This window comes from Vollenhovia emeryi, unplaced genomic scaffold (assembly GCF_000949405.1).
Source record: "Vollenhovia emeryi isolate VEMERY1.0 unplaced genomic scaffold, V.emery_V1.0 DF939144.1, whole genome shotgun sequence".
NCBI classification, from domain to species: Eukaryota; Metazoa; Arthropoda; class Insecta; order Hymenoptera; family Formicidae; genus Vollenhovia; species Vollenhovia emeryi.
In genome coordinates this window covers 1,572,466-1,586,513 of record NW_011967222.1, presented here as the reverse complement: position 1 = coordinate 1,586,513, position 14,048 = coordinate 1,572,466, and the positions used below count along the sequence as shown (strand labels likewise).

At 44.5% G+C, this 14,048-nt stretch overlaps 4 protein-coding genes across 7 annotated transcripts; 2 read left to right on the top strand and 2 right to left on the bottom strand.

Moving 5' to 3' along the window:
- Positions 1-119: 119 nt before the first annotated feature.
- LOC105566545 (serine/threonine-protein kinase Chk2) lies at positions 120-3,459 on the top strand. 3 transcript variants are annotated; one of them, XM_012020624.1, is made up of 8 exons: positions 123-316; positions 411-655; positions 781-1,056; positions 1,128-1,384; positions 1,457-1,660; positions 1,738-1,911; positions 2,302-2,454; positions 2,525-3,459. In XM_012020624.1, the coding sequence occupies exons 2-8, from the start codon at positions 505-507 to the stop codon at positions 2,711-2,713; spliced, it is 1,404 nt and encodes a 467-aa protein (XP_011876014.1). In that variant the 5' UTR covers positions 123-316; positions 411-504; the 3' UTR covers positions 2,714-3,459. The 3 variants fall into 3 exon arrangements, with proteins under 3 accessions (XP_011876015.1, XP_011876014.1, XP_011876013.1); XM_012020623.1 differs by having other exon boundaries at positions 123-655; XM_012020625.1 differs by lacking the exon at positions 2,302-2,454 and having other exon boundaries at positions 120-655.
- On the bottom strand, positions 3,393-5,973 carry LOC105566546 (succinate dehydrogenase [ubiquinone] iron-sulfur subunit-like). Of its 2 annotated transcripts, none has more exons than XM_012020626.1 (5): positions 5,376-5,973; positions 4,560-4,810; positions 3,956-4,253; positions 3,754-3,876; positions 3,393-3,618 (listed from the first exon to the last, which is right to left on the bottom strand). In XM_012020626.1, the coding sequence occupies exons 1-5, from the start codon at positions 5,733-5,735 to the stop codon at positions 3,481-3,483; spliced, it is 1,170 nt and encodes a 389-aa protein (XP_011876016.1). In that variant the 5' UTR covers positions 5,736-5,973; the 3' UTR covers positions 3,393-3,480. The 2 variants fall into 2 exon arrangements, with proteins under 2 accessions (XP_011876016.1, XP_011876017.1); XM_012020627.1 differs by having other exon boundaries at positions 3,956-4,249; positions 5,579-5,973.
- Positions 5,974-6,878: 905 nt separating this feature from the next.
- Positions 6,879-11,788, top strand: LOC105566543 (trifunctional purine biosynthetic protein adenosine-3). The gene is made up of 17 exons (XM_012020621.1): positions 6,879-7,273; positions 7,384-7,464; positions 7,541-7,630; positions 7,712-7,959; positions 8,020-8,219; positions 8,304-8,498; positions 8,586-8,716; positions 8,853-9,063; positions 9,130-9,265; positions 9,329-9,551; positions 9,622-9,816; positions 9,928-10,183; positions 10,267-10,470; positions 10,571-10,714; positions 10,798-11,066; positions 11,147-11,404; positions 11,510-11,788. Exons 2-17 carry the CDS (start codon positions 7,384-7,386, stop codon positions 11,690-11,692), a joined length of 3,024 nt encoding a protein of 1,007 aa, XP_011876011.1. The 5' UTR covers positions 6,879-7,273; the 3' UTR covers positions 11,693-11,788.
- On the bottom strand, positions 11,719-14,032 carry LOC105566544 (dnaJ homolog subfamily C member 28). Its single transcript, XM_012020622.1, has 5 exons — positions 13,792-14,032; positions 13,248-13,379; positions 13,080-13,166; positions 12,294-12,644; positions 11,719-12,209 (listed from the first exon to the last, which is right to left on the bottom strand). The coding sequence occupies exons 1-5, from the start codon at positions 13,909-13,911 to the stop codon at positions 11,808-11,810; spliced, it is 1,092 nt and encodes a 363-aa protein (XP_011876012.1). The 5' UTR covers positions 13,912-14,032; the 3' UTR covers positions 11,719-11,807.
- Positions 14,033-14,048: the final 16 nt, after the last annotated feature.

Genomic DNA, 14,048 nt, shown 5'->3' with positions numbered 1-14,048 from the left:
TTTATTAGCGTCGGCAATGAAGGTTACGCGACCGCGGTCGGTAATATTGTTCGCTTGTTTATCGACCGAAGGTGCTACCGCGGCATGTTTCCGTTATTCGAAGCACGCTCTCCCCTTCTCTACATTTACACTAACTGCACTTCAGAGTTTTATGTTTCTCGTTCCAACGCAGAGGGAGAAAGATAAACTCTGGACTAGTGCAGACAGTTCAGCTATAAAGCAGCAGACTTTAATACTGAAGCAGACCCATTGTTTACGCGAGGATTTCCGCTGGCTCGTCGAGATCTTCGGGGACGCTTTACGCTGGCCGTTTTCAGTCTGTATCTGACACAAAGTCGCTCTGTGAGCCGGTTTCCCTCGAGGTACGATCCGCGGGCGATACAATTTTCGCGAATCGGCGAGTTTTGCAGGTATGGGTTAGCCGTCCTCGCGCCGCTCGTGGTTCCAATACGATTTTTGGCCGAGTCTTGAGCTAGTTCTGTACCCCGCGACGAAGACGTAGAAATGGCGTCGCAAAACCAGATTCCTGCCAGTCTGCCCGACACCCAGAACACGGATGGTCTGCCGTCGCAGTCGGTGGACACGGCGAGCCAGCAGCCGAAGTTGGTCGCCTGGGGAAGGCTGTGCTCCACACGAACATCCATACCAAGTCTGGGTAAGATTTTCGGCCTTTCGCGCCGGTAGAAGTCATGCTTGAAACCTGGTTCCTTCAGAAATAATTATATAATTTGAGTTAGACGAGTAATTTGTGATTAAATTGTCTGGTCTGCCCTATCTCAGATATGAAAGAGGACATCAGTTACACCGTGGGGCGTTCCGTCGACTGCAACCTTTGTCTAACTTTAGATCAGATATGCCTGACGTGGCTGCATACGATCAGCAAGATCCACTTTCGCATATACAGAGAGCGCATTCAAAACACAAACGAGATTGTGGTGTATCTGGAAGATTTGAGCTCCAATGGGACTTTTGTCAATAAGGCCCGGGTTGGTCGTGGAAACCGTGTCATCATCGAACATTTGTCCGAGATAGCCTTATCCAGGGATAATCTCACAGGTACTCGTGTCTTACATCAACGCTGGATATAAATGGCCAAGCAGATGTAGTAGAGATTGTTAAAATTGCAGTTTTTTTATTCTTGAATATAAATGCGCCCGAGATCGCTTGCCAGTTGCAACCAGAGCTGAAGCAGAATTACGCGATCGGCCGTAAACTGGGAGCTGGCGCTTGCGGCGAAGTGAGGCTGCTGTTTACCAAGGACGGCTCCAAAAGGTTTGCTTTAAAAATTATACAAAAAAATTGCTTTGACTCCACGGATGGAAACATCCTCAATAATCCGGCGAACGTCAAGAACGAGGTTGACATATTGAAGAAGCTGAAGCATGTAAGTTCGCGCGTCCTCGCAGCATTTTCCTTGCCGCTCGCAGTTCGAATACCGATGGAATTTTTCTTTCAGCCCTGTATAATTCACTTGGAGGATATCCACGATACGCCCAAAGCCATGTACATCATTCTCGAGCTAATGGAAGGTGGCGAGCTCTTCGAAAAAATTAAAAAACAGGGTAGACTGTCCGAGTCTTGCGCGAAACTGATATTTTATCAAGTTGTACTCGCTGTCCACTACCTCCACAAAATGGGAATTACGCATAGAGACTTGAAGGTGCAATTTAGGACACTTAGCCGAATGTCACGTGAATATGTCAGTATTATTATTTAATGAACAATAAAATTCAACAGCCAGAGAATATTCTGCTGAAGGACCACTCGGATAATCCTTTGGTCAAGGTATCGGACTTCGGCATGTCAAAGTTCGTGAACACCCAAACTATGATGAGGACGTTCTGCGGGACTCCTATGTACGTTGCCCCCGAGATTCTAGCGACCCGTGGACGCAGCTCCTATACAAGTCAAGTGCGTACATTTACATGATAAATGATTCTTGATTGCGAATTTTCGACTTTCCTCAAAATCGCAGCACTAGCTTGTCTGGAATGTGACAGAAGGATCCAGTGCAGAATACATTTTAAATCTCCAAGTTCTCTTTACAAAGCAAATAATCTTCAATCTTCGCAACCAATCTCGGCTTTGTTTACATATTTAAAAGTTACGATTTGTAGTAAAAATCTTAGTGGAATAATATTTCTCCACTTGAATATGCGGGGGCTGTAGGAATCAAACCTGGATCTTTTGGTTTACAGACTGATACTCTACCTCTGAGCTATCGAGTACCCCAAGAAATAATCTTGAATTATGAAGATATAAGAGAAACGTTCTACTTCTACTTCACTGAAATTCTTTCAGGTTGACGTATGGAGTTTAGGAGTGATTTTGTACGTCTGCTTAAGTGGCGTGGTTCCTTTTAAACTTGATACTTTAGAGGAGCAAATCAGAGGTGGAATATACATGTTTTACCCAGAGAAATTTCAAGATGTGTCGCTAAATGCTAAACATCTGGTAACGAAATAACACTCTTATTAACTGTAATTGACTTTGCAGTTATTGACGGAACATCTCGTTGTTTTAGATTAGACGTATGATGACGGTGGATCCGAAGGCACGTATAACGGTGCCGCAGATCTTGTTACATCCGTGGCTACGAGACACGATGATGCGAATGAAAGTGAACAGATTGATATCGAATTTTGACATGGGGAACGACGAGAATATAGCACCTGCGAATGTCAATTACAAACGTCCGCGGCTTCAGCTCTGAAGAGAAACGCGCAGGACAGAGACGAATCTAGAAGTAAGATAGAAGAATAGTGTCCTCTTGATGAGGTCTGACATCTTGTTGATTGCATTGTGATACGTGGATTATGTTACCTACTTGTTACATTAAAAAACAGTCTTTCAATAGATTTCATACAGATCGAAATATCGGAAATCTCATTAAGTTTGTAAAATCAGTTGCACATAAGTGACCTAATAGTACAACTATGGTACAACATAATGTTTATAACAACATTAATTTTGTTTGATTATAAATACAATTAAATATCCTTTATGATTAATTCGAGCATTAAAAAAATCATAAAATAGTAAGATATATAAAGTAAGTGACAAAGTACATATGAAGTACATTAGTTGCGCGAAATACTCGTATTATTTAACATGTCTCAATTTGACGAGTACGACATACAAGTATTGTGATTTCACCTACGATGTACAATACATAGAATAAGAAACGCGCACTGCAAAGTTCGTCGTTTAAGTGCCAATGTGATTTTTCATTAGGAAATTTAAGATATTTCAAGAACAATAGCAGTATTAATAAAGAGAGTTTAAGACTGTTTTACATTTAATGCCAGATATAGAAGTTTAATTTATTATGCATTTAATTGTGCTTATGAGTTTATGACCTGTTATACCCAGTATAACAAAATCACCTAATATTCAATTATGCAAAATTCTTTATTCCGAGTGATGGACACTATACAATAAAGATGAACGTTTCGCGAACTGTATTGTCCTACTTTTTTTTTATTCCTTTCTGCACGAATATTGCTCTTCGCCGTGGCAGGGATTCGGAAGCGTCGTGTCGAGGTCTGGCTTCTCTTTCTTCGCAAGTCCGGCCAGCAAACGTTTCAGCTGCGCTATAGCTTTTCCCGGATTCAAACCCTATTGGATGCACAGCAATATCGTGCGACGAGTAAAATTACTATTTGGATATTTTACCTCTTTCGAGAGACCCTAAGATCCTTTTGTATCGCAGGCGAGAGAAACGACGATGGAGAATGCTGTTTGAGGACTCACCTTTGGGCATGTCTTGGTGCAGTTGAAGATCGTGTGGCATCGATAAACCGAATAAAAGTCCCGCAGCTTTGCCAGCCTCTCTTTGTGTGCCATGTCCCGCGAGTCTATCACCCACCTGTACGCCTAGTAGGTGAATGGACGTATATGAATAATGATTCGCCCCCTTCGTTTTGTTTGCCGCAGAAAAATGTCGACTCGTTACCTGCAGGAGCACCGCGGGACCCAAGTACTTGTCGCCGAGCCACCAGTAAGGAGGGCACGAGTACGTGCAACATGCGCACATTATGCACTCGTACAAGCCGTCGAGCTTGCTCCTGTCCCTTGGGCTTTGCAAAAGCTGCCGCATACCGAGGAAGTCGTCCTCACCCGGTCGCTTTAGATACGGTTCGATTTTTTGGAATTGCCCAAGAAACTGCTCCATATCTGGTATCAAGTCTCGAATCACGTACGCGTGCGGTAGAGGGTAGATCACCAGCGGCCGCGGAGATTCTTTCGCCTTTCTGAAGATTTCCGACAAATGTTAAGCGCGATTCGAAAAGAGAGACTTATCCCGGAAGTAAGTCCTATTCTCGACGAGAAGGCTGGTAAGGTAACTGTGGCCCCAAATGTAAAGTACAACATGTAAAATTAACGCGATCATTTTGAGTTTTAGGCCTTTAAGTGTCCTAAATGTCCCGAGGATTCGAACCCAGAAATCCCAAACGTGCGGACCACCAAAGATACATCAAAGTTTCCAGGGGCGAGACGCAAAGAACTCGATACTCCTGTCGCCCGAAACATAGATACGTATAGGAATGCCGAGTTACGTTATGCAGGCCAGGGTGTTTACGCCGTCTATGTTCATCGCGCAGCATCCGCATATGCCCTCGCGGCAGGACCGCCGGAAGGACAACGTCGGGTCGTGCCGCGCCTTGATAAACGTCAACACGTCCAGCACCATCGTGCCGCACTTGTTCAGATCCACGCTGAACTGCTGCATGTACGGCTTCACTTTCGGCGTTTCCGGATTCCATCGATACACGCGCACAGTCTGCAGCCTCGGCTCGGCCTTTGCCTCCTGCGAAAGATCGGTTCTAAATAATCGCGTCTAAGTACATTCCCTCCCAAAGCTCCACCGATCGGAGACACCTTTCTTTTCATACCGCAACATATTACGCGCGAAAGAACTTGACAATTGTACATATCATAAGGTCTGCTCCTTGTAGCAAAATTTTTTGTACTTCTCTCATCTTTCCTATCTTTTCTCTCCATCGGACTCGTACGTCTATTTATTTTTTAAAAAGTGTAACGTTACGCAGCTACAAGGGACAGATCCTTAGTCCCGGCTTCACCAACGTCGCTTAACTTTAAGCTTAGCTTAATTCGTTCTCTGTCTCTTTCCAACCGTTACTTTAGAAAGAGACAAACGTGAATTAAACCAAGACTAAAGTTAAGTGACGTTTGGTGAAACCGGGCCTGAGGCATCCAGAGTGAGGCTGTGATTAAAGCGGCGTTTAGCAAAAGGATGCGTATAGGACGTTGTCGCTCCAGAAACTCTGCGTGTCGCACAGGGAAATCCTGGCGTTTTCCTGCGCGACAGAGAGAAGATGTTCACGCCTCGTCCCGAGTGCGGGGTGACTAACTTTCACAGGCGCTTTGCACGCCGCGATGCCCGCGACCTCCGCCGCCAACACCTTGTCCACCTCGGTTGGAGTCTTCCCGGCCGGCGTCGACAGCCTCGAGCCGCGAATAATGCGCGCGAGTCCGCGCGGCCAGAAGCGGCACGTGGATGCGCTTCCGCTCACGGTAGCGTACATGACCCACCACCCCCTGTCGAGTGACCTACCGCGCCGCTTCCGCGTCTTCGCGCACGATTTTATCTCGAGGACAGTGCCTTTGTGATGTCGCGTCGTGCGATTACGATCATTACGTCTCGCCGCGTTTATCTCGCCGACTCGCTGAACGTCACGCGAACAAAATATCGTCGAGCGGACGAACTTCATGCGGACTGCAGTCTGCAACCAATTTTGTACGTCGAGGCGCCTTCGATGTCTTTAAAGCCAGCTTTGGCCGATCTAGAACTCGAATTTCAGCGTAGAGCTTAGTGCTTTCTCGATAATTTTTTTTCGCCCCACGCGTTTTGAATCTGCGAATATTTTAACACGTGTTGCATATGCACGCGCGTTCTGGATTCTTCGAATGTTTTTGAAATCGTAATTGTTTATTAATTGATACGTTTTGCTGTAGAGTGCATTTTTCTTTTATGTTACCAATTCCAAGTCCTTTTTTTTTATACAAAAGGAATTTCTTTTCGTTTAATTCTTTTTACTTATTGAGACGGAAAACTTATAGTCAACCCAACTGGCTAATTATTTAATCAATTTATTATGTTCGAGTCCAGCTACCACAGTACTCACACGTATACATATATTTTATAACTCGACTCTGTCTTATTCGACGACGATGATTGAACTTAGTATCACTCGAAAAGGACCGAAAAGAATAGGGTCGAAACGTTGTGTAATAAATTGATTAAATAATTAGCCAGTTGGGTTGACTATAAGTTTCCCGTCTCAATTTTTAATCACTACTGGTGACAATAAGCTAACTCTCCTTTCGCCTTTTTACTTAATTTAATTTTATGAAAAATCGAAAGGTATACTTTTAAGAAATCCTTTCTGAACGATTCGAAAAAGGAATTGTTTAAGCTCATTTCAAATGGCGCTTACACCCATTTATAAATTATTTAAAACAGCGAATCCTTTTTGAGTTCACAGCGATCACCCGTGAAATTTTTTTCGCCAGCTGTTCGATGTCGCAAAGTTATCTTCGATCTAATGACAGAATTTATATTGATGGGAATTGCGTTGTGTTATTTGCCGTAGTGCAAACAAGTTACAACAATCGCGATAAGAGTGACGCGCTTGACCTCGCGACCGCCAAATAATCTCCAAGTTATTTCGTTGACGAACGTTACACGGAGTTCTCGCATCGCCGAGTGATTTACGGGCACGTTCGACACCGTGTCAAAGTTATAATGTTCTCTCAATTCTCTCGAATAATCAGCGCCTGGAAATCATATCCGATATGTCTATCGGAGCTGAGATTAAAGAGATAGCGATAGAGTATAGGGAGGAAAATTGTTACAAGCGCCCAGAACCGTGAGATAATAAACGCGTTCTCTGTTGGGCACGCGCGTGTTTATTTGCATGTTACGATGTAACAAATAATGTAAACGCGTGTCCTCGTCGATTTCCCCCCTCCGAGATCGTTTAAATTGCCTGCCGAGAGGTCGCCGGGTCATCGCGCGAGCGATACGCGACTTATTACAGATTAACTCCCGCAGAGAGCGAGAAATCGTGCCGGTCGGTCCGTCGTTGCGTAAAGCGTGATTGGCGCTCGTCGTAGTCGTCGTCGCGGCAGTCATTGTTGCCGACGACCACCTGTAGCATCTCCCACGTTTCGCTCGCAGCTCCGAGCGGCGCATTGTCCGGGAAAGTCACCAGCGAGTCGACCGTTTTAGCCCGCGGGTCGAAGCAAGGTGAGTGACGGCGAGGGAGATTTCGGTCTGAAATTGTACAATTTAGACGAGTGCCGTCGATACCGCAGTAATTCCGGATTGAGACCGTTTTTACAAGAGCTGCTTTGCAGATGACCCAGCACACGGTCCTGGTAATCGGCGGCGGCGGCAGAGAGCACGCCATTTGCTGGAAATTGTCTCACTCGCCACGTGTAAGTTAGAAAAAATAACTTAGGATGTGACAGCAACATTACGTACACGGACTAATGCGTTTCGTTTTGATCGTAGGTGAAAGAGATCCTGGTCGCCCCCGGGAATCCCGGCATCAAAGAGGTGGATAAGGTGCAGTTAGTTGACTTGAACGTGAAGAATACCAAGGTATACACGCGAAATGCCACTCTGTATCTTTTCTTCGCGCAGTCAGCGCGATGTCGATTGTATCTCATTCTTTTCTGCCAGGAGGTCGCCAAATGGAGCAAGGACAACAACGTCGACTTGGTGGTGGTTGGACCGGAGGACCCTCTGGCTCAGGGACTGGCGGACGATCTGAAAGACGCGGGCGTGTTGTGCTTCGGGCCGCAGAAGAGAGCAGCTCAGATCGAGGCCGATAAAGATTGGGCGAAGCAATTTATGGACAGACATCAAATCCCTACAGCCAAGTGGCGGAGCTTCACCTCCGCCGCGGATGCCAAGAAGTTTGTTGAAAGGTGAGGCGTCTCTTGTCGAGGAGAGCGATATGCAAACTTACACACTCCCCTTTGCCGCAGCGCTCCCTTCAAGGCGCTCGTGGTGAAGGCCTCAGGTCTGGCGGCCGGTAAGGGCGTGGTGGTGGCAAAAGACCAGCGGGAAGCTTGCCATGCGATAGACGAAATGTTGAACGATAAGAAATTCGGAGCTGCCGGCGAGACCGTAGTTGTCGAGGAACTCTTGGAGGGCGAGGAGGTGTCTGTACTCGCGTTTACAGACGGTAAGGCAAGACCGCGTACGCTGATTGTATGATTTTTTTTTTAAAGAGAAATCGGCAGTCACGTCGAACTTTGTTGGCACTTAGGCGAGACCGTTGTGCCCATGATGCCTGCACAGGACCACAAGAGAATTTTTGACGGTGATTTGGGCCCAAATACGGGAGGAATGGGAGCGTATTGTCCGTGTCACCTGTTAAGCGGGACGGAATATGAACAGGTGAAGGTGAACGTTCTCAAGAAGGCTGTTGATGGACTTAGAAAGGAGAACATCCCCTTTGTCGGTTTGTAATCTTTTTCTTTTTTTCATCGACGACGATGCTAGTAGCACGCGAACGCGTATTCTTTACACGCGAAAACCAATATTCTAGGGGTGCTTTATGCCGGTTTGATGCTGACCAAGGACGGTCCCAAAGTCTTGGAGTTCAACTGTAGATTCGGCGATCCCGAGACGGAAGTGGTGCTACCGCTGTTGGTGCCGGACCTGTTTACAATTATGATGGTACAGTTGACTTCAATTTCTTAGAGATCGCATTCATTTAGAGCGCAACATCAAGGATTTTATTTTACACATCCGAGCGTTGACGCTCGCCTTTAGTCCGATTTCTTTCACGAAACCACACTTGATGTAATTTCAGGCTTGTTGCGACGGAACTTTAAGCCCGTCGCTTGTTCACTGGCGCAAGAACGTGTCCGCCGTGGGCGTGATTCTAGCATCTCGCAATTATCCGGCGTCCTCGTCCAAGGGTCAAGTTATAACAGGCATTGACGTAGTGTCGCGTAAACGGGATCACTTTGTTTTCCATAGCGGCACGGCTGTTTCGTCGGAGGGCGAATTGGTAACCAACGGTAAGTAGCGGCACGGTAAATGATATCGAAACGAGTGCCTAGATAATTATAACGACACTTTTACAGGCGGAAGAGTTCTCATTTCCGTCAGTATAGCGCCAACCTTGGCATTGGCCACGGCTAGAGCTACCCAAGCCGCTCGGTACATATCGTTCGACGGAAAGCAATTTAGAACGGACATTGCGCATAAAGGGATTGCCAGGTGTAACGATTGATTTACAAATCGCTAGACTAATATCTTGAGATTAACAATCAAACCTTTCAGATCTATTTTACAGGAAGGGCAATTAACGTATGAGAGTAGTGGCGTGAGTATCGACGACGGCGATCACTTTGTAACCGCTATTGCGCCAGCTACTTGGTCCACAAAGCGCGCTGGCACTTTGGGCACCATAGGCGGATTCGGAGCCCTCTTTGACGTAAAGGCTGCTGGCTATGTCGATCCTATCCTCGTGTCAGGCACCGATGGTGTTGGCACCAAACTAAAGGTGAGTGTCAAGTTCCGTAGTAAATTGTCAGAATCGATCTGTTGCATTTAACAGAAATTTCCTTCTTTAGGTAGCAATTGAATGCAAGAAGCACGACACGGTGGGTATTGACTTAGTAGCTATGTGCGTGAACGATGTTCTCGCGCACAATGCGGAGCCGCTGTTTTTCCTGGATTACTTCGCCTGCGGCAAACTCGACGTTCAGGTAGCCTCGACAGTTGTAACTGGGATTACCGAAGGTTGCAAGCAAGCAGGATGCGCCTTGGTAACGTGATGTTCATTGTGCAACTTAATTTTGAAAGATGCATTAGGCGAGATGATAAATCTGTCTCCACGGAATATTTTCATTATTTAGTCAAGGTGTTGTAATTTCCAGATTGGCGGAGAAACGGCTGAGATGCCAGACATGTATTCCGAGGGAGAATACGACTTGGCGGGCTTTGCAGTAGGCGCGCTCGAAAGAGGCGACTTGCTGCCGCGCGTGGACGAAATGAAAGAGGGTGACGTGGTAATCGGTCTTCCATCCAGCGGTTTGCACAGCAACGGTTTTAGTTTGGTGCGAAAAATTGTAAAACTTTCGGAAAAGAAATATTCGGACGTCGCGCTTTTCTCACAGAGCAATCGAACGATCGGTATGAGATATTTTCTAAATTAAACTGCTTGTAATAACATAAAGATGATACGGATCTAAGACGAGAGTAATGTAATACCGCAGGCGAGGAACTGTTGGAGCCAACAAGGATTTATGTGAAAAGCGTTATTCCTGCCTTGCGAACCAATCTGGTGAAGGGATTCGCGCACATCACCGGCGGCGGTCTTACGGAAAATATTCCTAGAATCTTACCGAAGCACTTGAGTGTGACGTTAGACGCGAAAAAATGGAATATTTTACCAATCTTTCCCTGGCTAGCAGCAATTGGTGAGAATATGTCGCCATGGCTACATTTTCTATTTCTAAACATTGCAAGTGCATAAAATTATTAACATAAATCGGTACATAATATCTTATATTTGCGTAGGCGGAATTAACAAAGACGAGATGTTAAGGACATTCAACTGCGGAATCGGTGCGGTCTTGATATGCTCCGAGAAAGACAAGGTCCAGGTGTTAGCTAAGCTAAAAGCCGAAAATCCTGTAATTATTGGAAGCGTCAATAAAAATGGTAATAAAATGATTCCTCCTATGAGTATAATCAATAAAACTAATTACATTAAGTTATACATTCATTCATTCACGTTGACGTAGGTGGCCAGGCTAAGGTGCGTGTAGAGAACTTTGAAAACGTTCTCGAGCTGGAGATGAAACGATATGTTTCCTGCTTAGTTGCAACGCTCCACCACGCTCCTAAAAGAGTAGGAGTTTTGATATCGGGTAGCGGCACAAATCTCCAATCGTTAATTGATGCTACTCAGGACCCGTATCAGCACATTGGAGCGGAAATCGTCCTGGTGATCTCCAACAAGCCCGGCGTCGAAGGATTGAAACGCGCTGAGAGAGCTGGCATTGAGACGCGGGTAATCAATACGAGTTACATATAGCTACAAATACGAAGATATACGTTATATTCTTTTCACAATTCTAGTTTCATTCGTAGGTAATTAAGTACACCGATCATCCAAGCCGCGAGACTTTCGACGCAGCCATGAACCTGCGACTTCACGACTCCGGAGTGGAAATAGTTTGCCTGGCTGGCTTTATGCGAATTCTTTCGGAACAGTTTGTAAAACATTGGAAAGGAGCTTTGTTGAATATACATCCCTCATTGTTGCCGTCTTTCAAGGGTGCGAACGCACACAAGGATGTTTTAGCAGCGCGTGTGCGTGTGTCGGGCTGCACCGTGCATTTCGTCGAGGTAACAACCAAAGACCGGATTTTTCTTTACCTTAATCGAACTAAATAAGAAGACACCATTACGTGATTATTAATGAATTGTTATCTTCTTCCTGTTATCAATTAGGTCGAGGTAGACTCGGGAGCTATCGTTGAGCAGGAAGCAGTGCCCGTATTCCCAGACGATACTGAGCAAACGTTGCAAGAACGCGTGAAGACTGCGGAGCATCGTGCCTATCCCCGTGCCTTGAAGCATCTAGCGACCGGTCGTATAAAATTGAAAGAAGACGGCACTATTCAGTGGAATTAGAAATTGCGTGTCTACACACCGATTTTATAAAACATAAAAGTTATATTTTTTATACCGATATATCTTAATATATATACAAACTTTATCGAAATCTAGATATCACATTTTTTACCCTCTAAGTAATTTTTTTGCTAAACAAGCTACTTATGAAATTATACAAGTCCTGGGATATGCTCTCGTTTGAATCGGGACTAGTGCCTGCATATTTTTTCACATTTTTAGAAGGCGGTACTGATAGCGCCTTCTCGGCAAGCTCGTCCAGTCTAACATGGAGCATTTGTTTTTGGAGTATAGGAACTAGCAAGTTATATTTATCAATTTTATTATTTATCTGCCTAGTTGTGGTCTTAAGTTTTTCTAACTTATCATTCCATATCGATGCGTCCTTCGGAGTCAACGGCAGCTCGTTCACGTCGTTACGTGCTTCCGACAGTTTCTTTTTCAATTCCTCAGTCTCTTCCCTGATTTCCTTTGAAAGCTGTATCCATTCTGGAGTGAATCCATTGTCTATCAATATCTGCAATTGCGACCGACATAAACGAATTAATTATTTTGAAGTCGTTTGAAATCAATATGTTTTTGTAGTTTCTGTAGAATATACCTGATTCAGTTTATGGGTCACAAAATCGACGTAGGGATTTATAGCGCTTGTAGTCTTCAATGGCTTTCCCATTCCAGGTAAATCGCTGAATTCACCCTTATTCATCGCATCCTGAATCAAGTCTTCCACCAAACGATCCATGCCGTAACGGGTCTTGATATCCTTGGCTTTCTGTTTATCCATACCGACTAACGTGTTACGTTCTTCGGCTTGTAGTTTCTTAAGCCTGTGCTCCATCACATTGTCAACTGCCGTCTGCGCCCTTTGCATCGTGTGCAATCTCTGCCGCTTGCTTGGCGTGCCGATTCCGACGTCGAAGGTCAAGTAATGACGATGCTGCGGCGCTGTGTGCTAAAACAAAGACAATTGTCAACGTCAGTGTTTTCATGACCATACCTGGCATCTGTAATAATACAGAAAATTTATTGCGAAAAACATTACCTCAGTCAGGATAATATTACAAATTGCCGTATACAAACATTGAAATAAAATAACACGACGATGAAAATATAAATCGCCGACCGCGCTTATAAATAAATTGATGTCTAGCAAAACCGAAAATTAGTGTACCGAGAGTCAAAGAAAATTTTCTAAAAACTTCAAGTTATTCAGAAACCATGTGAAACGATGTAAAGAATCCAGATAAATCGTAAAATTTCCTGACTTTTCCCTGACAATTCTCGGTTTTCCAGATTTCCCTGACCACTCGGACACCCTGAATTCTGATTAGTTAAAGACAATTAGAATTGAAATGGGAGATGCGACATACGTCGAACATATAGCTACCTTGATATCAAACTCTTCCGCTTCCAACGGTGCTTCATCTTTCTGAGCGTGCCTGATTCTTCGAATCTCTCTGTAGGCGTTTTCAATCTACTTTGAACAATCGTACAATGAAGCAGGCTCACTTTGTTCCTTTATCTCAAGAAACGGCATATTTTCGAGATGTATTACCTCAGAGAATCTAACGGCGTCGGCTTCTGGCGCTCCGCTATCCGGATGAAACCGCTTCGCTAGATGAACAAACGCCAATCTCAGGGTCTCGTCCTCGCAATTCTCAGCTACGCCCAGTGTTTCGTACAGCTTCTATCGAATACCATTTAAATCACATTGACATGAATGACATATCAGTGCCTTCTAAAGGTGGACTGCGTTAAATCACTTTTTTTCAAGCGTGGAGTTTTGACATCCTACAAATCAACTTGTCAAGTTGGATTAATGCTCAACAGTTTACTGCTAGACAGTGGTACATCAAGTTCTCTTCCTCATTTGCACTATTAATAGCTACAATACGAGACAAGTTATTAATTTTCTTCTAAACAACACTGCTGAAAAGTGTTGTGCAAAAGTTGACTGTAAAAAGTCAAAGTATGGCATTGACATCAAATTGACAGCGAGTTGAAGGGAAAAACATTCGAATGCAGAATTCATTTAAACGCAGTTTACTTCCGAGTCGCTAATATATTAAATGTGGATTATAAAAGTCATAATATTATACCTTTGTGGTATGTCTAGCGTTAAAACGGTGCTGAAACCTCTTGGACGAGATTGACTCGACGGATGATACGTGCGCCAGACAAGCAACCGGCCTGGAGCACAGCCGATTCAGGGATAACATGATGTTCTAGCGGTAAAATATGACAGATAATGTTACGTTGCAATTCCTATGCGCTGCGCATTACATAATTATCGCAAAATTACTTCATTACGTGCGTAAACTTATGATGTATATTGTATAGTCTTATTTTCTATATA

Excerpts from the sequence above, each read along its gene's own strand:
- LOC105566545 (XM_012020624.1), top strand. The coding sequence starts at position 505 with ATGGCGTCGCAAAACCAGATTCCTGCCAGTCTGCCCGACACCCAGAAC. Across the intron at positions 656-780 it reads AACATCCATACCAAGTCTGG|ATATGAAAGAGGACATCAGT; the intron begins GTAAGATTTTCG and ends GCCCTATCTCAG. Across the intron at positions 1,912-2,301 it reads GCAGCTCCTATACAAGTCAA|GTTGACGTATGGAGTTTAGG; the intron begins GTGCGTACATTT and ends AAATTCTTTCAG.
- LOC105566546 (XM_012020626.1), bottom strand. The coding sequence starts at position 5,735 with ATGAAGTTCGTCCGCTCGACGATATTTTGTTCGCGTGACGTTCAGCGA. Across the intron at positions 4,811-5,375 it reads CGTGCAAAGCGCCTGTGAAA|GAGGCAAAGGCCGAGCCGAG; the intron begins GTTAGTCACCCC and ends GATCTTTCGCAG. Across the intron at positions 4,254-4,559 it reads AACACCCTGGCCTGCATAAC|AAAGGCGAAAGAATCTCCGC; the intron begins GTAACTCGGCAT and ends GGAAATCTTCAG.
- LOC105566543 (XM_012020621.1), top strand. The coding sequence starts at position 7,384 with ATGACCCAGCACACGGTCCTGGTAATCGGCGGCGGCGGCAGAGAGCAC. Across the intron at positions 10,184-10,266 it reads ACAGAGCAATCGAACGATCG|GCGAGGAACTGTTGGAGCCA; the intron begins GTATGAGATATT and ends GTAATACCGCAG. Across the intron at positions 11,067-11,146 it reads GAGCTGGCATTGAGACGCGG|GTAATTAAGTACACCGATCA; the intron begins GTAATCAATACG and ends TTTCATTCGTAG.
- LOC105566544 (XM_012020622.1), bottom strand. The coding sequence starts at position 13,911 with ATGTTATCCCTGAATCGGCTGTGCTCCAGGCCGGTTGCTTGTCTGGCG. Across the intron at positions 13,167-13,247 it reads ACGCCGTTAGATTCTCTGAG|ATTGAAAACGCCTACAGAGA; the intron begins GTAATACATCTC and ends TGTTCAAAGTAG. Across the intron at positions 12,210-12,293 it reads TGACCCATAAACTGAATCAG|ATATTGATAGACAATGGATT; the intron begins GTATATTCTACA and ends TCGCAATTGCAG.